This window comes from Babylonia areolata, chromosome 21 (genome assembly GCF_041734735.1).
Source record: "Babylonia areolata isolate BAREFJ2019XMU chromosome 21, ASM4173473v1, whole genome shotgun sequence".
In the NCBI taxonomy this organism is placed as follows: Eukaryota; Metazoa; Mollusca; class Gastropoda; order Neogastropoda; family Buccinidae; genus Babylonia; species Babylonia areolata.
In genome coordinates, this window is record NC_134896.1 from 39,434,019 (window position 1) to 39,458,769 (window position 24,751).

A 24,751-nucleotide genomic window follows, 5' to 3' on the forward strand; every position below is an offset into this window, starting at 1 on the left:
TCAGTCAATAACGATGGTATTGGTGCTGTTGCGTATCACCTTGACGCGCTTGTTGTTGTTGTCCGAACCACCTCTGCCGCTGCCCGGTGCAGCCTGCTGCGGCCGAAAGAGGTTGGAGCTACCCGTTATCACACAGTCATCATCCTCATCGTCCTCATCCTCATCGTCCTCCACCTCCTCCACCTCCTCATCCTCCGACCGCATGTCCAGTTTCCTCTTGGTGCCACGCTGAGGAGTGGAAGGGGGGAGAGGTGAAGGCGTGGAGGAGAGGATGGTGGGGGTGTCGAGGCTGGAGGAGGCGGAGGGGAACACGGCCATCATCACGTCCGAGTCCTGCGAGTCCGTCACCTCCACGCTGGCGGCCAGACTGGTCTCGTTGATGACAAAGGCCTCGTGGGGGGAGGTGGTGGCCAGCGGGGACACACCCAGCTCCAGCGTGCGCTGGTACGGCGAGTACCGCGAGGGCACGAACCCCGCGCTGGCCCCGGACCCCGACCCGGACGAGGTGTTGGAGAAGGTGCGTGCCGGAGAGCGGGCCACGGGGGAGGGGGAGGAGTGCGTCAGGGGGGACGACCGCGTCACGACCCCACCCCCTCCCGCCCCGGACGAGGACGACCCGGAGTTGCTGGAATCCGTGGAGGAGGATCGGTGATCGACGGAGTTCTTCTTCTGCTTGCGCCGCTTGGCCAGGGGCGCGGAGGACACGTCCAGCAACCGCAGGCCCTGCCGAGTGGCCAGGTTGAAGGCTTCGTAGGTCGTGTTCAGCTGCGAGTTGACGGTGGCGCTGAACGAGGACAGCACGCCCGGGGTGCGCAGGGGTGTTGGAGCCACGGGGGCTGCCCTCTGCAGCCAGGGGTGGCGCACCAGCTCCGGCATCCCCAGCCGCTTGGAGGGCTCCACCGTCAGGAGCCCCTGGATGAGGTCCTTGGCCCCGTGGGACACCGCCTGCCACTCCGGGCCCGTCAGCACAAAGTCCCCGCCCCGGATCTTCTTCATGATGCTGTCGGCGCACTGCTCCTCCCGCTGGCTCTGGAAGGGGGCGCGGCCTGACAGCATGGTGTACTGAAAAAAACACACACAGTACAGCACTGTTTAGTCAAACTTTTGTTGCCTTAGGTTTGCTGCTCTGTCTGTCTACATAGTACTGATTGAAGTACTGAAAACCACATAAAGACAGCGTCAACTTTGTCAGCTTTGGTTTGCTGCTCTGTCGGTCTACATAGTGCTGATTGAAGTACTAAAAACCACAGCACAACGTCAACTTTGCCCGCTTGGTTTGCTGGTCTGTCTAAATAGTACTGATTGGTGTACTGAAAACCATAGCACAACGTCAACTTTGCCCGCTTGGTTTGCTGGTCTGTCTAAATAGTACTGATTGGGGTGATGGAGAACCATGCAGGGAGAAAGAGGTTACTGAGTTTGACACACACACACACACACACACACACACACACACACACACTCACACACACACACACACACACATGCAATATGCACACACACACACAAATACACACACACATGCAATACACTCAAATTCATGAAATTCACTGTGAAACATATCTTCCTCCTCATATTTATATTTTCCCCCTTGATAGAAAGGAAACTAAACAAAATTTCTCTCTCCATCTCTCTCTCTCTCTCTCCATCGCTCTGCCATCCCTCACCCCCACCCCCTCCCTTTTCTCCCCGGTAAATGCAACAGAAAGAGCAGAGCACTTCATCATCTCCAACGACGGGCGCAATAGCCGAGTGGTTAAAGCGTTGGACTGTCAATCTGAGGGTCCCGGGTTCGAATCACGGTGACGGCGCCTGGTGGGTCAAGGGTGGAGATTTTTCCGATCTCCCAGGTCAACATATGTGCAGAGCTCCTAGTGCCTGAACCCCCTTCGTGTGTATACGCATGCAGAAGATCAAATACGCACGTTAAAGATCCTGTAATCCATGTCGGCGTTTGGTGGGTCATGGAAACAAGAGCATACCCAGCATGCACACCCCCGAAAATGGAGTATGGCTGCCTACATGGCGGGGGTAAAAATGGTCATACACGTAAAAGCCCACTCGTGTGCATACGAGTGAACGCAGCAGCAGCAGCAGCAGCATCTCCAATATGTGAAATTCATTTGCTGTGTATGCTACAGTATGCAACAAGAATCACAGTCAACCAAGAAAATTTTTTTTTTTTAAAAAGAGACAGAAGAGAGAGAGAGAGAGAGAGAGAGAGAGAGAGAGAGAATCGCAGTCATTCAACACGAACACACACACAAAATGACACCAAATGTTTCCACGCCAAGCCAACACACCAGAATGATAAGAGAATCAGTCGTCATTACATGCAAACACACAAAAACGACACAAAACATTTCCATGCTACACTGATGCAGCAGAAAGATAAAAGAATCACAGTCAATCAAAAGAGAGAGAGAGAGAGAGAGAGAGGGAGAGAACATGACAGCCATTCAACATGAACACACACACACACACACACACACACACAACGTTTCCACACCACACCCATGCACCACAATGATATGAAAACCACAGTCATTCAACATAAATACACACACACGCACACACACACACACACACACACACACACAGACACACACACACACAGACACACACACATACACACACACACACACACACAAAACGTGTCCACACCACGTCGACGCACCAGAATGACGCCCAGACTCCAGAGGTCGCAGGAAGCATCGTAGCCAGCCACAGAGGCCCCTCCTCCTCCTCCCCCTCCCCCACTGCCGGAGTTGTTGTAGGTGCGGAGCTGGCTGAGGACCTCTGGTGCCGAGTAGGGCAGCGTGAAGCAAGGCGTCATCAGCGTCTGGCTCTCTGGCAGCAGTGTGGCAAAGCCAAAGTCCACCACCTTGATCTCCGCTCCTTCCTTCTTGCTCTCAAAGATCAGGTTCTGTTGGGTTGGACATGGGGGTGAGGGGGAGAAAAAGCCAACAACTTGGTTATAATGGAGTGGTGCTGACTAGATAATTATGAGTTCATCTGTATATGACAGTGTCGTGTTTTGTTCTCAAAAATCAAGCTCTGTTTGGCTGGCCATGGGGGCGAAAAAATCAGTACATTAAACATGAATTATCATGGTGGCAGTGGCGGCTGCTAAACGGTTATGACTTCATCTGCATGACAGTGTTGTGTTTTGTTTGTTGGCCATGGGGTGGGAGGGGTCGTGGGGGGAGGGGGGGGGGGAACACAAACAACAACTACTTATCCTGGGTAATCATGGAGGCGGTGTCTACTACCGTTTACATCTTCATCTGACTTCCATCTGTTTGACAGTGTTGTGTTTTGCCCTCAAAGATCATGTTCTGTTTGGCGGCTGTGGGTGGAAAACACAAACAACAACAACTTATCTTGAGTAATCATGGAGGTGGTGTCAACTAGATAATCATGACTTCATCTGGCAGATGAGCATCTTCGTTTTGCAGAAATCCATGTACGATCACGTTTAAACTTCTAGCTATGATGACATCCTCACACAGTGTGTACATGTATCAGGACAGGACTTTGTACAAGATCTTCTTCTTGTCCTGTTTCATCTATAACATTAACTGTGTTGTATGGTGACATGTTCCAAAATAAAACACTGTTTGAACCATGAGCGTCTTAACCATTCTACCACCCTCCTCCATGCCATCACCGTCAACACATCTGACCCACCTCGGGCTTCAGGTCGCGGTGCACCACCCCCTTGCTGTGCATGAAGTCCACCGCCCGCACCAGCTTGTTCATGATGTCGATGGCCTCCGTCTCCGTGAAGAACTTGCGCTGCTTGATGCGAGACAGCAGCTCCCCCCCCTCCAGCAGTTCCATCACCATGTATGTGTGGATCTGGCCGACACAACACAATGCAATATACCATGAAACGAAATCCACAGAGATGACAAACCCTTGTCAAGTGTTAGCAAGAACAATCAGGAAATTTGGTAGGAACGTTTTGAATTTGGTAGGAACACTCGGACTCCGAGCCACATCAGCAAACATACATTTTATCTACAAGGCATATAAACACTTGGGCCTACCTGCAACACGGTGTAACTGCTACGATTAAGCCGATTGGTCCACTCAATGCTGTTTCAATGTAAACACGCACATGATTAGCTGAGTATCATCACATGAGACCAAGGTTAGTAGTGACTGCCCTGGCCTTGTGATCAATAGGTCAAGAGTGTCTGGGTAATGTCATGACAGGAAAGCATGTGACCATGCTATGTAGTCCAAAATGAACTGATCTGAACAATTTTGACGTTGGTATAACATTGGAACAAACTGCGATCGAACGTTACCAAAATACGGTGAAATTGTGACAGCTGACACCTCTGAATACAATACAATGCAAAGCAACACAATGCAATGCAATGCAATGCAATACAGTATAATGCAATGCATTTTCATTGGTCCACTGAAAAATTATGTGTGCAGTAAAAAGCTCTTCACTCACACAACTCTGTCGCTCATCCTACAGTCAACAAGCTTACTTCACTGTGAATGGACCGACTTTACTGTAGACAAGCTTATTCCTCTGAGGGCAGAATTATTTCACTGCAGACAGACTGATCTCACTGCAAGACAGGCTTATTTCACTGTGGACAGACTTATTTTGCTGTGGACATTTTACTTCATTGAGGATATACTTATTTCACTGTGGATATAATTACTTCTTTCACTGTAGACAGGCCTATTCTACAAGTGACAAGCTTGTCTCACTGTAGACAGATTCAGATTTATTTCACTGTCAACAGGTTCATATCTGTGGGCAGGCTTATTTCATCCCCATAGACATGTGCATCTGAACACGGCATGACACATGACACCGATTTTCACTAGGGGCATACTTTTCACCATGGATACCATATGCTAATTTCACTGGGGGGACATACTATTCACCATGGATACCATATGCTAATTTCACTGGGGGACATACTATTCACCATGGATACCATATGCTAATTTCACTGGAGGACATACTACTCACCATGGATACCATATGCTAATTTCACTGGGGGACATACTATTCACCATGGATACCATAATTATGCTAATTTCATTGGGGGACATACTATTCACCATGGATACCATATGCTAATTTCACTGGGGGGACATACTATTCACCATGGATACCATATGCTAATTTCACTCGGGGCATACTATTCACCATGGATACCATATGCTAATTTCACTGGGGGGGACATACTATTCACCATGGATACCATATGCTAATTTCACTGGGGGGACATACTATTCACCATGGATACCATATGCTAATTTCACTGGGGGGGACATGCTATTCACCATGGATGCCATATGCTAATTTCACTGGAGGACATACTATTCACCATGGATACCATATGCTAATTTCACTGGGGGGACATACTATTCACCATGGATACCATATGCTAATTTCACTGAGGGACATACTAATCACCAAGGATACCATATGCTAATTTCACTGGGGGACATGCTATTCACCATGGATACCATATGCTAATTTCACTGGGGGACATACTATTCACCATGGATACCATATGCTAATTTCACTGGGGGACATACTATTCACCATGGATACCATAATTATGCTAATTTCATTGGGGGACATACTATTCACCATGGATACCATATGCTAATTTCACTGGGGGGACATACTATTCACCATGGATACCATATGCTAATTTCACTCGGGGCATACTATTCACCATGGATACATATGCTAATTTCACTGGGGGGGACATACTATTCACCATGGATACCATATGCTAATTTCACTGGGGGGGACATACTATTCACCATGGATACCATATGCTAATTTCACTGGGGGGACATACTATTCACCATGGATGCCATATGCTAATTTCACTGGGGGACATTCTATTCACCATGGATACCATATGCTAATTTCACTGAGGGACATACTATTCACCATGGATACCATATGCTAATTTCACTGGGGGGACATACTATTCACCATGGATACCATATGCTAATTTCACTGAGGGACACACTAATCACCAAGGATACCATATGCTAATTTCACTGGGGGACATACCATTCACCATGGATACCATATGCTAATTTCACTGAGGGACATACTATTCACCATGGATACCATATGCTAATTTCACTGGGGGGACATACTATTCACCTTGGATACCATATGCTAATTTCAATGAGGGACATACTATTCACCATGGATACCATATGCTAATTTCACTGAGGGACATACTAATCACCAAGGATACCATATGCTAATTTCACTGGGGGGACATACTATTCACCATGGATACCATATGCTAATTTCACTGAGGGACACACTAATCACCAAGGATACCATATGCTAATTTCACTGGGGGACATACCATTCACCATGGATACCATATGCTAATTTCACTGAGGGACATACTATTCACCATGGATACCATATGCTAATTTCACTGGGGGGACATACTATTCACCTTGGATACCATATGCTAATTTCAATGAGGGACATACTATTCACCATGGATACCATATGCTAATTTCACTGAGGGACATACTAATCACCAAGGATACCATATGCTAATTTCACTGGGGGGACATACTATTCACCATGGATACCATATGCTAATTTCACTGGGGGACATACTATTCACCATGGATAGCATATGCTAATTTCACTGGGGGGACATACTATTCACCATGGATACCATATGCTAATTTCACTGGGGGGACATACTATTCACCATGGATAGCATATGCTAATTTCACTGGGGGGACATACTATTCACCATGGATACCATATGCTAATTTCACTGGGGGACATACTATTCACACATGGATACCATATGCTAATTTCACTGGGGGGACATACTATTTCACGAACCCATACATACAACACAAACACACACAGACACACACTTCAAAATAAACACAACACACAAGACAAACACTCCCAATACACAGATACACACTCCTTACACGCAGACACACACAGACACAAACTCACACTACACACAACACACTGAAAAACACACACACGCACACACACACACTCACAACAAACACAAACACACAGACACATACACATACTCTCACAACACACACACACAACAACAACAACAACACGTGTCAACATTACCTCATCGGTGAACACTTCGTGGAGGGTGACGATGTTGGGGTGACCCTGACACCGTGACAGGTTCTGCAGTTCCTGCCTGCAGCTGCTCTTGCGATTGCTGATGATCTTCACGGCGTAGGTGGCGCCAGAGCGCTTGTGCGTGCACTTCCTGCAGATGGAGAAGGAGCCGTCCCCGAGGGCGGGGATCCTGAGGTCAAGGTCGTACTGCTGGAAGAAGGGCGAGTTCTGTGTTGGGCAGCAAGACGAGGAGAAAAAAAGGGCATTAAGTGAGTGGAATGAAGTCACTGTGTCAAGGCACTGCATCATTTTTTTCTTCTCTCTCTCTCTCTCAGTCAGTTTCTCTCTCTCATTCTCTCTCTCTCACTTAAACATAGTATCACAATCGGAAATCAGAATCAGAATTTTATTCAGTAAGGCCAAAGCCCCATTTGAAGGGGTTGTGAACTATAAGTACACCATATTTTTTAATTTTTTTTCTTTCTTTTGCATTCGTGGGCTGCAACTCCCACGTTCACTCGTATATACGCGAGTGGGCTTTTACGTGTATGATCGTTTTTAACCCGCCCTGTAGGCAGCCATACACCGCTTTCGGGGGGTGTGCATGCTGGGTATGTTCTTGTTTCCATATTTCCATAACCCACTGAACGCTGACATGGATTACAGGATCTTTAACGTGCGTATTTGATCTTCTGCTTGCGTATACACACGAAGGGGGTTCAGGCACTGCACATATGTTGACCTGGGAGATCGTAAAAATCTCCACCCTTTACCCACCAGGCGTCGTCACCGTGATTCGAACCCGGGACCCTCAGACTGACAGTCCAACGCTTTAACCATTTGGCTACTGCACCCGTCAACACCATATTTTGCAACAAAAAGAAATCGCAAAATATAAATATATGCAAATACTGAATTAATAGCATCCCAACAAATCCAGTGAAATGAAGTCACTGCATCAAAGCACTGCATCCCTTCTCCTCTCTCTCTCTCTCTCACTTACGCAGGCTCTTAAAGGGTTAAGAGAAAGATATATTCCAGCCAGATATTTCCAAGAACCTTGTACATTCAAGTTGTGCTTATTGATGTCGTCCAAAAGGCAAAATGATGTATGGAATTTGTCCATTTTCCTGCACAAAGCGTTTAAATTTAGAGAAATTGAAACCTCATAATATGTTTTGCAAATGTATCTGTGTTTCATGTGATTTCATGTGATTTTGGTTTTCTCGTGTTTATTCAAACAAATGTGGCGCAAAAAATGTTGTTTGTGTACCCCTTCATAGGGGCTATGGCCTGATGAATAAATCATCTGTATCCGTATCTCACTTACGCAAACCTAGAAAATCATACTGCATCGAGCAGAATCTGATTACAGTGGAGGTTCATTCCCACTCTCTCGGCCAAGGAGGCTTTGGGACAGTTGGCGTTGTAGAGCTGATCCTCAAAAAGCCAACTAGCCACCAAGACACGGTCAACTCAACCTCCACCTTTGTGTCTGCATTCTGTTCTCAAACTGACGGGCGCAATAGCCGAATGGTTAAAGCGTTGGAATTTCAATCTGGGGGTCCCGGGTTCGAATCTCAGTGACGGCGCCTGGTGGGGTAAGGGTGGAGATTTTTCCGATCTCCCAGGTCAACATATGTGCAGACCTGCTAGTGCCTGAACCCCCTTCGTGTGTATACGCAAGCAAAAGATCAAATACACATGTTAAAGATCCTGTAATCCATGTCAGCGTTGTTCGGTGGGTTATGGAAACAAGTACATACCCAGCATGCACACCTCCGAAAGCGGAGTATGGCTGCCTACATGGCGGGGTAAAAACGGTCATACACATAAAAGCCCACTCGTGTATATACGAGTGAACGTGGGAGTTGCAGCCCACGAACAAAGAAGAAGTTCTCAAACTGACCACAGCGGAATTACCGCCTAGCTCCCTCGCTGTCCCACCCACCCATCACGCCGCTCTTTCAGCCTACGTCTGACGGCTTCCTCTGATCACACACAGTTCACACACCGCACGCTTCAGGTCAACGTTCACTGGGTACTTACAGGTTTTGTTGTTTTTTGTTGTTGTTTTTTTTTGGGGGGGAGCACCGGAGCTTAGTGTCACACACTCACACACATACACACATAAATATACACACACATATGCGTTCACACACACACACAAGACACACATAGACACACACACACATGTCCTCTGAAGAAAGAGGGACAGACAGACATGTATTCACACACACGAACTTTGAAGAGGGAGGGAAAGAACACACACACAGTGAGTACCTTGCGAGAGAGAGAGAGACAAATACACACACACACACACACACACACACACACACAGAGTACTACGAAGAGAGAAGGAAAATCACACACACGCACACACACACACACACAGAGTACTATAAAGAGAGAAGAAAAATCTCACACAGACACACACACACACACAGCCAGTACCTTGAAGAGGGAGGGGAAGACGGACTCATCAGGCTGAAGGGCCTTGCTGGGCGCCAGCAGACTGCTGCTGATGGAGTTCTCTGAGAAGATGATGGACGGAGCCACAAAGGAATAGCCCTGCGCACACACACACACACACACACACGTTTTTGTTATTATGAGCATGCTTTATAATGTTATGGGGATATTCCATTCATTGTGATAGTCCAGTCCTTTCTAACACGTTTCTGTTACTACAAGCATGCTTTACACTGTTACAGGGGGTGTTTAATTCATTGTTGTCATTCATGTTATAGTTCACTGCTGGCCCAGTCCTTCTGTAGCTCTTCCTTTCCCTCTACTCTCTTCCTTCAGTCATCCCACCACCTCTTCCATCTCCCAAGCCCACATAATAATAATAATAATAATAATAGATACTTATATAGCACACTATCCAGAAATCTGCTCTAGGTGCTTTACAAAAACGCTTTTGTTAACATAAAACATTATATCTATGTTACATACACACACCAAAATGTGACTACACACACACACACACACGCACACACACACACACACACACGCACACACACACACTGCATACATACATTTTAACATACGTGTGTATCTAACAGCTACCGTAACACATACGCACACATAGGCAGGCACAAACTTACATAAACACACGCACACACAATACACATTCATATACATGCATGTAGTTATGTACACATACATATGCATACACACATAGTCCAGCACGGCTAACGAAAAGGAAGTGGACCTGCCACAATTGGAACTTATTGCTGAGGGAAAAGGTGAGTTTTGAGACGAGATTTAAAAGATGCGAGGGAATCAGAATCATACACATCTAACAACACTAACAGTGAAAAGACATTAAACTAATTAAAACACACACACACACACACACACACACACACACACACACACACACACACAGAGCGACCACCCTCACAACCACACCCCCCCAGACCCCGGCACCTTGAAGAGTTTGTTGCCCATGTCGGGGGCAATGGCCGGGGACTCCGTGGGCGGCATGTTGGTGAAGTCCTCAGAGAAGTTGCTGACGTCCAGGTCGTCCTTGATCTTGGGGGTGAAGGGGGCTGGGATCCTCTTCTGGGCAAGGTCCTCCCAGTTCAGTCCCTGAAATCATCAGAGCCACACCACCACCACCATCAGTTGTGGGTCGGGACAAGTGGTCAAGCATCTGGTGGTTTAACTCTTATCACTGCCAAGTGATATCCCAGCACCTTCTTCTGCGTTCACTCGTATGCACATGAGTGGGCTTTTACGTGTATGACTGTTTTTACCCCGCCATACTCCGTTTTCGGGGGTGTGCATGCTGGGTATGTTCTTGTTGCCATAACCCACCGAACGCTGATATGGATTACAGGATCTTTAACGTGCATATTTGATCTTCTGCTTGCATATACACATGAAGGGGGTTCAGGCACTAGCAGGTCTGCACAAATGTTGACCAGGGAGATTGTAAAAATCTCCACCCTTTACCCACCAGGCGTCGTCACCGTGATTCGAACCCGGGACCCTCAGATTGACAGTCAAACGCTTTAACCACTCGGCTATTGCGCCCGACATCCCAGCACCAAATACTTCAGAAACAATGCCCTCAGTCACAGGCTTCTGTTCATGTCAAAACAGCACAAAGGACTTGTTTGCTTCAACCTCAGTCAGGGGGCAAAGGTTAGCCATTGTTTTGTTAGCAGGAAACTGGCTGCAGATGTCAAGCTTTGTTACAATGTGTGGAGTGGTGGCCTAGGGGTAACGCGTCCGCCTAGGAAGCGAGAGAATCTGAGCGCGCTGGTTCGAATCACAGCTCGGCAGCCGATATTTTCTCCCCCTCCACTAGGCCTTGAGTGGTGGTCTGGATGCTAGTCATTCGGATGAGACAATAAACCAAGGTCCCATGTGCAGCATGCACTTAGTGCACGTAAAAAAAAACCACGGCAACAAAAGGGTTGTTCCTGGCAAAATCCTGTAGAAAAATCCATGCTGATAGGAAAAACAAATAAAACTGCACGCAGGAAAAAATTAGAGCGACGCACTCTCCCTAGGGAGAGCAGCCCGAATTTCACATGGAGAAATCTGCTGTGATAAAAAGAAATACAAATACAAATACAAATGTGAAAAATGGTCTCATAATAATAATAATAATAATAATGGTACTTATATAGCGCTAAATCTTGTGCATAAACAAATCAAAGCGCTTTCGCACCAGTCATTCTCACGCAAGCATAACTCTAAAACTGGAAAAAAAAAAAAAAAAAAAAAAAATTCTAAACAGACAAGGAAGAGGCAGGGAAGGGAGGCGATTTTGGGAAGAGGTGGGTTTTAAGGCCAGACTTGAAAGAGCTGAGTGTGGAGACTTGACGAAGCGAAAGAGGAAGTTCATTCCAATTGCAAGGTCCAGAGACAGAGAAAGAACGGTGGCCAACAGTCGAGAGTTTGAATCTGGGTATGTGTAAGTGGAGTGGATCCGAAGCTGATCGTAGTGAGCGAGATGGAGTGTAGAGGTGAAGGCAGCCACAGAGATAGGAAGGGGCTGATTTGTGAATACATTTGTAGCATAGAGTGCTGATCTTGTACTTTATTCGGTGTGAGACAGGGAGCCAGTGGAGATGTTGCAAAAGAGGAGTGGTGTGCTCAGATCTTTTCTTTCTGAGGACGAGTCGGGCAGCAGAATTTTGTATGCGCTGAAGGGACTGAATGGATGAAGCAGGCAAACCAGACAATAGCGAGTTACAGTAGTCAAGGCGAGAGAGAATGAGAGAAACGACAAGTCTAGATGTTGCGTCAGTGGACAGATATTTCCGGATGGAACTGATGCGCCGCAGTTGACAGTAGCAGGATTGACATGTCTGATTGATAAATGTTTGCATGGACAGTGTGTTGTCAAGGACAACGCCGAGGTTCCTGACTGAAGTGGACAGAGGGATTGATGTACTGCCAAGTTTGATTGTATTAGTTGTAATGGAAGAGAGTTTTTGTTTAGTTCCTATGATCATTGCTTCAGTTTTGTCCGCGTTCAATTGTAACTTATTTAGAGTAATCCAGTTTTGAATATCCAGGAAGCAGTTAGATGTTTCTTGCAAGAGCGACAACAGTTTTTCAGGTGTATCACTCTTCTGGAGTTGAGTGTCATCAGCATAAGAATGATGACTGACATTATGGCGGTTGATAATTTCAGCGAGAGGAGCAGTGTACAGTGTGAAGAGCACTGGGCCTAAAACAGATCCCTGTGGGACTCCATGTTCAATTTTAACGGGTTCAGACTGGAAATTATCAACAATGACATCAACATGATCCCTCCATATGTCGACAAAAGTCGCCTATGGCGCTGCACTGTCTAGTCAACTAAAGTTGCTTATGGTGGTGAAAGAGTTAAAACAGATTTTTTGTTTATTTGAGTAAATGCCATGTAGCGTATGTGGATCAGTCTTCTTCTTGCAGTTTGTTATTCTTCTTCTTCGTCTTCTGTTGCTGCTGCTGCTGCTGCTGTTATTGTGGAATTTTAAATTTTTTTGGTGTTTCCCCCCCCCCCCCCCCCCCCCAGACTTTCTTGGGTCGAACACCGTTTTATCATGTATATATATAAATTCATTATGACATTCAGAATAGATGGGAAAAAATGTGAACATAAACAATAACAGATGTAAGTGATTATGTTGATATATGTATATATATGCATATATAGTTCATTACACAATCAAACACATGAATCATTTTATGGTTTTTAGTGACAATATATAAAATCACAGACACAAACACATACACAGAAACATAAGCACACACACACACACACACACATAATAATTACTTCATGCAAAGTGCTGCTGGTGCCACATCTAATCCTTTCTGATTCACACTCTTCCTTGAAAATGAAACGATAACCTAAAGTAACAACACCACAGTTAAACAAAAACAAAAACAAACAAAAAACAAAAACAAACAAACAAAAAAAAAAGGCAAAGTTTATGTCAACACTCTAATTTGAATGAACCAATGTTGGATTCATATGTATACCTTCACTCCTCACTCACTCACTCACTCTCACATACATGCTGACACAAACTGTACACACCACCACACACATTACTCTCCCCTTCCTCCCCCTACCACCCCAACAAAAAACACCAAAAAAAAACACCAAAACCCCCCCCAAAAAAAACATCACTTAACAGCTTCACTTCCTCAAACAGGCTTCACTGCTTTCAGACTTCTTCTTCTTCTGCGTTCACCCGTATGCACACGAGTGGGCTTTTACGTGTATGACCTTTTTTTTTTACCCCGCCATGTAGGCAGCCATACTCCGCTTTCGGGGGTGTGCATGCTGGGTATGTTCTTGTTTCCATAACCCACCGAACGCTGACATGGATTACAGGATCTTTAACGTGCATATTTGATCTTCTGCTTGCGTATACGCACGAAGGGGGTTCAGGCACTAAGCAGGTCTGCACATATGTTGACCTGGGAGATCGTAAAAAATCTCCACCCTTTACCCACCAGGCGCCGTCACCGTGATTCGAACCGGGGACCCTCAGATCGAAAGTCCAACGCTGTAACCATTCGGCTATGGCGCCCGTCTGCTGCTTTCAGACAAATCCATATATACGCTACACCACATCTGCTAGGCAGATGCCTGACCAGCCGCTGTGTAACTCAATGCACTTATTCAGGCCTTGAGAGCATGCATATAGACTTGTGTACATATCACAGTGGACTTCTACTGAATTTTGCCAGAGGACCACACTCTCATTGCCATGGGTTCTTTTTTTTTCTTTTTCTTTATTTTTTTTTAGTGCGCCAAGTGTGGTGCTACACATGGGGACTTGGGTTTATTCGTCACACCCGAACAAACCGACATTCAGTTCCATTTTCCACCAGTCAAAGCTGGGAGAAAGACAAACCCACATTCAGTTCCATTTTCCTCCAGTCAAAGCTGGGAGAAAGACAAACCCACATTCAGTTCCATTTTCCTCCAGTCAAAGCTGGGAGAAAGGGCCAGAGCTGGGTTTGAATCCAAAACTTCACAGACTCTCTGTATATTTGGCAGCTCAACGTCTTAACCATTCTGCCACCTTCATACTACGAAAACAAACAAAAAACGAAAACACCCCCCCCCCCACACACACACACACACCTCCCCCTCTTCCCCCGAAAGACAAGTCCCACAGGGCACTCACCTTGAAGAAGCGATGTCTCTTGATCTCCTTGACCCCCCGCGCCCCCAGCCGCTTGGAGGGGTCCTTGATCATCAGCCTTCGGATGAAGTCCTTCATGTCAGACGACAGGAAGTCCGGGATCCTCGGCTCAATCTTCAGGATCCGCTTGGACACCTCCGACTGGGTGTTCTCGTCAGGGTTCTCCGAGGAGAAGGGGGAGGTGCCGGTCATCAGCTCAAAGGCCAGGACTCCCAGAGACCACCAGTCCACCGTCTGTGTGGGTGGATGGGGAGTGGGTTGTGGGGGTGGGGGGGGGGGGTGGACATTGCAATTCTTTTTTCATTAACTTGAAACGTCAGGTCAACAACCCCAAGTCAAGTCAAGTCATCTTTACCATTATCTCCCCACAGAAAGTCACACATCACATGGTTGCCTTGTTCATGTTTCACACCACAAACATGAAGCATGCATTCAAAGGACATGTATGCCCGTGATTAGATAACCAGGAGATCACATGAAAATCAAAACGTTACACTGATAACAGTCTACGCTGACATAATGATGAACACTTTTGTGAACGGTTTTATTATGTCTCCGTCAGAAAACAAATAGAGTTCTTAGTGGCACACTGAAACTTTGTTCAGCCCTTAAAAACGTGGTTGACAAATTCTCTTGAAGAATAACCAAGACACACACACAAAAAAAATTCATTCAAATATCTAGATATCAGATGGAATTATATAGAAATCAAAATAAAAAAACATTCCAGACATAAACTCACAACAATCCTAATATCCAATTTCATTAATAAAAAGGGGGCAGGGGGAAAAAAAGAAAGAAAAAAAACAACAACAACAACCACAACAAAAAACCAAATAAACAGAAAGAGACAGAGCAACACACACACACACAGAGAAAAAAAGAAACACCCTTTCTTTTCCTCCAATTAAAAAAAAGCAACAAGAACACAACATCCCCCCAAAAAAACAGTTCAGCAAAAAGCAATGTATATACAACGCAAGACCCATTTTCCACCAAACATGCCAACTACCCAGGCACACAGAAAAGCAAACAGCCTGAAACCTGAGACTGCATCGCTATCAAACATGCTGACTACACACACACACTGATCTTGTACCCTATGGATCGACATCTGTTTCCTCCACATGTGTGTGTGTGTGTGTGTGTGTGTGTGTAAGTCTCTGTGCGTCTGTATTTGTAGGTGCACGCATGCAAGTGTGTGTGTGTGTGTGTGTGTGTGTGTGTGTGTGTGTGTGTGTGTGTGTGTGTGACTCTGTGCGTCTGTATTTGTATGTGCACACATGCAAGTGTGTGTGTGTGTGTGTGTGTGTGTGTGTGTGTGTGTGTGTGTGTGTGTGTGTGTGTGTGTGTTTAAGTCTCTGTGCGTCTGTATTTGTAGGTGTGTGTGTGTGTGTCTGAGTGTGTGTGTGTGTGTGTGTGTGTGTGTGTGTGTGTGTGTGTGTGTGACTGTGACTCTGTGTGTCTGTATTTGTATGTGCTCACATGCAAGTGTGTGTGTGTGTGTGTGTGTGTGTGTGTAAGTCTCTATGCGTCTGTATTTGTATGTGCACACATGCAAGTGTGTGTGTGTGTGTGTGTGTGTGTGTGTCTGAGTGTGTGTGTGTGTGTGTGTGTGTGTGTGTGTGTGTGTGTGTGTGTGTGTGTAAGTCTCTGTGCGTCTGTATTTGTATGTGCACGCATGCAAGTGTGTCTGTGTGTCTGAGTGTGTGTGTGTGTGTGTGTGTGTGTGTGTGTGTGTGTGTGTGTGTGTGTGTGTGTGTGTGTGTGTGTGTGTGTGTGTGTGTGTGTGTGTGTGTGTGTGTGTGTGTGTGTGTGTTTCGTGTCTGACTGGCGTGCTATTGTGAAGCACTTTGAGAGAAAGTGCAATATCAATACACCTGAATAGTGACGTCACTGATGACGTCATCAGAAGAAGGGAAATAACTCTAGAAGGCTGAAAAATTCAGTTTATCTGGAGTCGTATATACATCTCCAGACCATTTTCTCACTTTCTGGCTGATTGTTTTGGACATTGCTTTATAACTTGAAACACCACTTTCTGCTGCTCCCCCACCCCCCTCCCCCAAACACACACACACACACACACACACACACTCATAATATATCATCATTACAAAGAACATCAGGCAACTCACAAAGTCATGCATGACCAGTGCTATACTTTGAAGAGGTCTGAAAGTGCACTAATCAACACAATCAATATCATCATTATCACAAAAGGACAGCAGGATACTCACAAAGTCATGACCGGTGCTGCTCCTGATGATTTCCGGCGCCATATACTCTATGGTGCCACAGAAGGAATACGTCCGTTTGCTCTGCACACACACACACACATGTGACACACACACACACACACAGTTTCAGCTTCAGTTTCTCAAGGAGACGTCACTGCCTTTGGATTTAAATCCATCTATGCGACACCACGTCTGTGGAGTGATGGCCTAGAGGTAACGCGTCCGCCTAGGAAGCGAGAGAATCTGAGCGCGTCGCTTCGAATCACGGCTCAGCCGCCGATAATTTCTCCCCCCCTCCACTAGGCCTTCAGTAGTGGTCTGGACGCTAGTCATTCGGATGAGATGATAAACCGAGGTCCCGTGTGCAGCATGCACTTAGCGCACGTAAAAGAAACCACGGCAACAACAAAAAAAAGTTGTTCCCGGCAAAAATTCTGTAGAAAAATCCACTTCGATAGGAAAAACAAACACAACTGCACGCAGGAAATAACACAAAGAAATGGGTGGTGCTGTAGTGTAGCGACGCGCTCTACCTGGGGAGAGCAGCCCGAATATCACGCAGAGAAATCTGTTGTGATAAAAAGAAGTACAAAATACAAAACACATCCGCCTGGCAGCTCATTACCAAAAGCGCTTGTCAGGCCTTGGGAGTGCATGCATGTGTGTTTGTTGTTCACCTATCACAGTGGATTTCTTCTACAAATTTCGGCCAGAAGACGACACTTTTGTCGCCATGGGTTCTTTTTATCAGTGCGCCAAGTACGTGCTGCTCCACATGGGACCTCGCTTTTAGGTCTCGTTGGAATGACTAGAAGTTCCCTTTGATTTTTGTTTTTCTGGTCAAACTTGGGGGGAAATGGCAAGAGTGGGAATCAAATAATAATAATAATAATAATAATGGATACTTATATAGCACACTATCCAGAAATCTGCTCTAGGTGCTTTACAAAAACGCTTTTGTTAACATAAAACATTATATCTATGTTACATACACACACCAAAATGTGACTACACACACACACACACACACACACACACTGCATACATACATTTTAACATACACGTGTATCTAACAGCTATCCTGACACATACGCACACACAGGCAGGCACAAAACTTACATAAACACACTCACACACAAATACACATTCATATACATGCAACCTGTAATCAAACCTGCAACACCCCCACACTCTGTATCGGCAGATGACCCGTCTTATCCATTCTGCCACCTTCTTCCACACACACACACACAGACAGTTTCAAGGCTTCACAGTGCAGACTGATCCATGTACCATACACCACATCTGTTTAATAAAATAAAATAAAATAAAATAAAATAAAATAAATAAAAAGAGAATGTGGGGTGGAGAGAGAGAGGGGGGGCATTTTACTATTATTTCTGGCATAAAAAACAACAACTTTTCTTACAAAAGAGAATACATAATTAAGTTTAAAGAGAGAGAGAGAGAGAGAGAGAGAGAGAGAGAGAGAGCTCAGTTCTGAAAAAAAAATTGAATAAGAAAAAGAACCACACAAACCTGAAACATCTATCCAAGTTGCCCACAGTTAACATAACACAAACAAAAAGAACTGAACTTTTTTTTTTTTTTTTTTTTTTTTTTTTTTAAAGAACCTGGTACAGAGATTCCTGTCAAGTGTTTGTAGGAACAATCAGAAAATTTGGCAGGAACATTTTGAATTTGGTAGGAACACTCAAGACTCTTGAGCTACACCAGCAAACGTACCTAACATTTTAGCTTAATAATAATATACCGGGCGCAGACCCTGTCTGACCGAGATGCGACTTGATTAATCAAGCCACGTTCTCTCGTGTCCAGGCAAAACGACTGAGCTGACTGGTCCACTCAATGCTGTTTCATTACAAACATGCACGCAATCAGCAGAGCATCAACACGCGAGACCAAGGTTAGCACTGACTGCCCAGGCCTCGTGACCCATAGGTCTAGAGCGTCTGGGTAATGTCACGACAGGAAAAGCATGTACGTGACCATGCTATGTAGTCGCTGAAAATGAACTTGCTGGAACAATTTTGATGCTGGCGTAATGTCGGAACACACTGCGATCAAGCGTAACGAAATACGGCGAAATCATAAGTTGGCATCTCTGCTTTTTACTTTAAAAAATAAATAAATAAAATAAAATATAATGAAACAGAAAGAAAGAAAATGCCCCCCCCCCAAAAAAAAACCAAAACAAAAAAAACAAAAAAAACCCAGAACACCCCACTGACTGTGTCATTGGTCATGAACTCTTTGCTGAGGTCCGAAGTTGGTCAACACGATGAGAAAGATAGAAACAATGAAACAAAGTAACAAAGAAATAAAGAAAGGAAGAACCCCCCCCACCTACCCCCTCAAACTGAACACCCCACTGACCGTGTCATTGGGCATGAACTCCTTGCTGAGGCCAAAGTCGGTCAGCACGATGTGACCCTTGGAGTCCAGCAGGATGTTCTCCAGCTTGATGTCCCTGTAGATGATGCCAAGCTGGTGGAGCGTCTCCAGGGCCAGCACCACCTCCCCGATGTACACCCTGGCCTCCTGCTCCTCGAAGCGGTCCCTCTGGTTCAGGTGGGTGAACATCTCACCCCCGTTCACAAAGTCTGCACGTGGAGACGTGTGGGCGCGTTTTTATATGTGTGTGTATGTAAATATGGCAGAGATGTGTTTTATAAGTGTACATATGTGGCAGAGATGTGTTTTATAAGTGTATATATGGCAGATACGTGTTTTATATGTGTATATATGGCAGAGACGTGTTTTATATGTGTATATATGGCAGAGACGTGTTTTATATGTGTATATATGGCAGAGACATGTTTTATAAGTGTATATATGGCAGAGACATGTTTTATAAGTGTATATATGGCAGAGACGTGTTTATGTGTATATACATGGCAGAGACATGTGGGCGTGTTTATGTGTGTATATATATATATATATATATATATATATATATGTGGCACAGATGTGTTTCATATGTGTATATATATATATGGCAGAGATGTGTAGGCGTGTTTTAAATGCGTATTTTTGGCACAGACATGTGGGGGTGTTTTATATGTGTGTATATGTGTGAGGAAATGCTTAAGAAAAAAAAAATCTCTCTCTTTCTCTCTCTCTCTCTCTGTGTCTCTCTGTGGAGTTCCAGTTCACGAAAGTGGAAGCAGCTTTTTCAAAAACCAAAACCACCACAAACCAGAACTAAAATCTCACCAACGATGAGAGTTCAGCTTGGGAGTCAAGTCTGAAAGGTGAAATGGAGTGTGAGACACACACACCCACCCACCCACACCCATACCCCCCCCCCCCCCCCACCAACTGAAACCTGTGCCATCCCCCCCCCCCCACACACATATATACCAACCCAACCCAAACCAAGACCAGAACTAAAATCTTACCCAAGATGAGATTTCAGCATGGAGTCGGGAGTAGACAGTGACAAAATCCACCCACCCCTACCCTCCAGCCCCCCCACACCCACCCACCAACTGAAACCTGCCCCCTCAAAACAACACACACCCCTTACACCCCACCCCCTCTCCCCACACACACACACCTACAAACCAAACCAAAACCAAAACTAAAAATCTCACCCAAGATAAGGTTCAGCTTTAGAGTCGGTCTCAAAGGTGTAGTGGAAGGCGACACACAACCCACATCCTCCACCCCCCCTCCACCCCTCCACCCCCTACCCACCACTACAACCCCCTCCCCCCCCCGCCTCCCCAACCTTCCACCCCCCCCACCTGCTGAAACCCAGACTCCCCCCCCCCACACACACACACTTACAAATCCAACCAATCCAAACCAGAACTAGAATCTCACCCAGGAAGAGACTTCAGCTTGCGGAGTTGGGGAGCTGGGTCTGGAAAGCATGGTGAAGGGTGACACAATCCCCCCCCCACACCACCGCCCCCCCCCAACCCCGACCCCCTCCCACAGCACCACACCCACCTACCAACTAAAACCCTGCACCTGAACGCACCCACCCACACACACACAAACTGCCAACCCCCCCCCCCCTACCCCCTCCCACCTGGGTCTACAAACCCAAACCAAACCAGAATAACCAAAAATCTCACCCAGGATCAGGTTGAGTTTGGAGTCTGGTCTGGAAGGCATAGTGGAGGATGACACAATCCACACACACACACACACACCCTACCCGCCACCCACACACCATCTGAACCCCACATACCCCCAACACACCACACACACACACACGCACACACACACATAAATACATACCCACCCAGGGTGACACAAATCAACACCCACCTACCCACCACCCACACACATCACACCCTCCATCCCCTAACCACCTGAACCCCTCCCCCCCAACCCCTCACACACACACATACACACACACCTATAAAAACCAAAACCCACACCCCAAACTAATAAAATCTCACCCAGGATCAGGTTGAGCTTGGAGTCGGTCTGGAAGGCGTAGTGCAGGGTGACCAGGAAGGGGGAGTCCCGGATGGCCTCCAGCACCTGCCGCTCCGTGATGGTGTGCTCCGTGGTCTTGGCCTTGTGCACGATGGAGGCCTTCTTCAGCTGCTTGAGAGCGTACAGCTTGCCCTTGTCCGGGCCCGTCACCTTGCGCGTCAGGAACACCTTGCCGTAGGCCCCCGTGCCCAGCACCCGCAGCAGCTCAAAGTCCTTCATGCTCACCCGGTCCTGACCCCGCATGTTGACTGGACACAAGAGAATGAAAGGATAGGATAGGATAGGATAGGACCCCCGAAAACGGAGTATGGCTACCTACATGACAGGGTAAAAAAGTCATACACGTAAAAGCCCATTCCTGCGTTTATATATATATATATATATAATATACTGGGGTGAGAGGGAGCAGAGACTGTGCCCCAGAATTTAAATAAGGTCAATGGTGAGAAAGAGAGAGGAAGAGAGAGAGAGAGAGAGAGAGAGAGAGAGGGCGAGAGAGTGGGAGAGAAAGAGTGAGAGAGAGTGAGAGGGGGGGGAAACCGAGAATGAAAGGATATGATAGGATAGGACCCGCGAAAACGGAGTATGGCTAACTACATGACAGGGCAAAAAAAAGTCATACACGTAAAAGCCCATTCCTGCGTTTATATATATATATATATATATATATATATATATATATTGGGGTGGGAGGGAGAAAGAGACTGCGCCACAGAATTTAAATAATGTCAATGGTGAGAAAGAGGGAGGAAGAGAGAGAGAGAAGAGAGAAAGGGAGAGAGAGTGGGAGAGAAAGGGAGCGAGAAAGAGAGAGAGAGGGAGGGAGAAAGAGTGAGAGGGAGGAAGAGTGAGAGAGGGAGAGAGAGGCGAGAGAGAGGGAGCGAGAGAGTGAGGGGGGGGGGAGAGAAGGAGAGAGAGTGAGACATGGTCAGAGAGAGAGAGAGAGAGAGACAGAGACTGACAGACAAAGAGACAGAGACTGACAGACAAAGAGACACACGAACAGAGACCATGAGAGACAGAGAAAGAAGAGACAACACCACCACCTCCACCACCAACCCCTCCCCTCACCCCCTCTCCCAACTCCACTTCCACGAGGGGTCCACCTGCACAAGGCTCCACAGACCAACAGCACAACACACACACACACACACACACACACACAGAGTCCCTTCACAACACAGCATTGTGCACATGCAGCACAAACTGCAAACATGCAACGCATGTCAGTGACACATTATCTAGGACTACCACCACCTAATACGCACACGCACTCACACTGACCCCACTACACATGCACAGTATGCAGTGTGTTTAGTTGGGTGGGAGAAACATCGCGTAACAATTGTGTGTGTGTGTGTGTGTGTGTGCGTGTGTGTGTTTTAACCGTCTATGGAGACACTGAGTCTGCCAGAATGGTATTCCTCGAAAAGTGTGGGTATTCCACGCAAAGAAAAGAAAAAAAAAAAAATCCACTTGTGGTACTTCCACGAAGTCGAGGTTTTTCGGAACAGTTCATTTTCGGTCTTTCTATTCGGATCTTCCAACGGGAATTTTTGACAAGGACGAGTGTGTGCGTGTGCGCACGCACGCACGCATGCACACATACACACACACACACACTCTCTCTCTCTCTCTCTCTCCCTCACATAAATGTGCACGCACTCGTCTAATATAACCGAGTGGAAACAAAAAATCAGGACTACTAGTAGCTCCCACTGACATGTACACACACACACACTCTGTCACCGGGACACACGCGCGCGCGCGCGTCCGCACGCACGCATACACACGGGCCCGCGTTCGCATGCATGCATGCACACTCCTCAAACTACACTGGAAACAGAACAACAACCCCAACCCCCCTTCCACCACCACCACCCTCTCACCTTTTCTCTTTCCCCCCCCTCCTCTCTCTGACCTCATAGTATTTCCCCTCCTCTCTCTCTCTCTCTCTCTCTGTGTTTCTCTCACCTTCTCCGCTTTTTTCCCTCCTCTGTCTCACCTCCCCCCCCCCCCCCCCCCCCTCCCCCACCTACACCCTCTCCCTCTGTCTCTCCCCACCACTGTCTCTCGCTTCCTTCCGACCCCCCCCCCCCCACTTTCCCCTCCAATCCTCTCTCTCTCTCCCTCCCTCCATAGTGGGTCAAACTCACCCAGTTGGGATCGATATCGATCATAGCCCTGCATGCTATATGCCGGGAAGGGTTTAACCATCCGACCCATCGCACCAGCAGATGTGAGACAAGGTGGAGGCTGTGACTTGAGGAAAAATTGTTGACCGACATTCAGTCAGCGCGCAGCGATATCTCATGCATGCATAGGGTCATGACCTGCTTGCTTGCCCTTCACTAGTGAGACTGTAGGAGGAGAACATCGCTTTCACATTATGCCTTTCTCTCTCTCTCTTTCTCTCTGCCGCTCTCTCTCTCTGTCTCTCTTTCTCTGTCACACACACACAGTGACACGCACGCACGCACGCACGCACAGGAAGCATAGTGCGTGTGTTGCGCGTTTTAGTGCGTGGGCGCGCGCGCACGTGACACGTGCATGTACGAAAGGAAGTGTGTGTGTGTGTGTGTGTGTGTGTGTGTGTGTGTGTGTGTGTGTGTGGAAGAGAGAGAGAGCAACAGAGACTGAGACAGCCAGACAGACACACAGATTGACAGAGACAAAAACAGACAGACACTGAGACAGTGTGTGTGAGCGCGCTTGCGCTTATGTGTATGTGTGTGTGTGTGTGTGCGCGCGCGCGCGCGCTTGCATGCGTGCGTGCGTGAATGGGGAGGAGGAAGGAGGGAGAAGGGAAGGGGTGTATGCCAGACGTGTTGTGCTTGGTCTGAACACAGAATTGGCTGATGCAACACAAACATATCTCTGTCTCTCTCTCTATCACTCTCTCTGTGCATGTATATTCTCTCTCTCTCTCTCTCTCTATATATATATATATATATATCCCCCCTCTCTCTCTCTGTCTCTCTGTCCCCCCACCCCCTCTCTCTGTCTCTCTCTCTCTCTGTACCCGCCCTCTCTCTCTCTGCATCTCTCTCTCTCTATGATGCATTGCGCATCACACACACACACACACACACACACACACACTAACACACACACACATACACACACGCACACATATCCAAATGAGAAAAGGGAAAAAAAGAAAAGGGGGAAAGAAAGAGAGACGAAAACTATGAATGAAAAAAGAAAGAAGGAAAGAAAGAAAA

General features: G+C 46.5%; 1 protein-coding gene across 1 annotated transcript in view; it reads right to left on the reverse strand.

Moving 5' to 3' along the window:
* Positions 1-24,751, reverse strand: part of LOC143296618 (ribosomal protein S6 kinase alpha-5-like) — a 187,407-nt gene continuing 162,656 nt past the window's right edge. The window contains exons 2-11 of the mRNA XM_076608648.1: positions 21,488-21,775; positions 19,449-19,675; positions 17,052-17,132; positions 14,794-15,045; positions 10,574-10,735; positions 9,593-9,709; positions 7,142-7,366; positions 3,691-3,861; positions 2,678-2,926; positions 1-1,062 (exon numbers count right to left, since the gene is read on the reverse strand). Coding sequence (XP_076464763.1) covers positions 1-1,062; positions 2,678-2,926; positions 3,691-3,861; positions 7,142-7,366; positions 9,593-9,709; positions 10,574-10,735; positions 14,794-15,045; positions 17,052-17,132; positions 19,449-19,675; positions 21,488-21,775 — 2,834 coding nt within the window. The remainder of the gene's footprint in view (positions 1,063-2,677; positions 2,927-3,690; positions 3,862-7,141; positions 7,367-9,592; positions 9,710-10,573; positions 10,736-14,793; positions 15,046-17,051; positions 17,133-19,448; positions 19,676-21,487; positions 21,776-24,751) is intronic.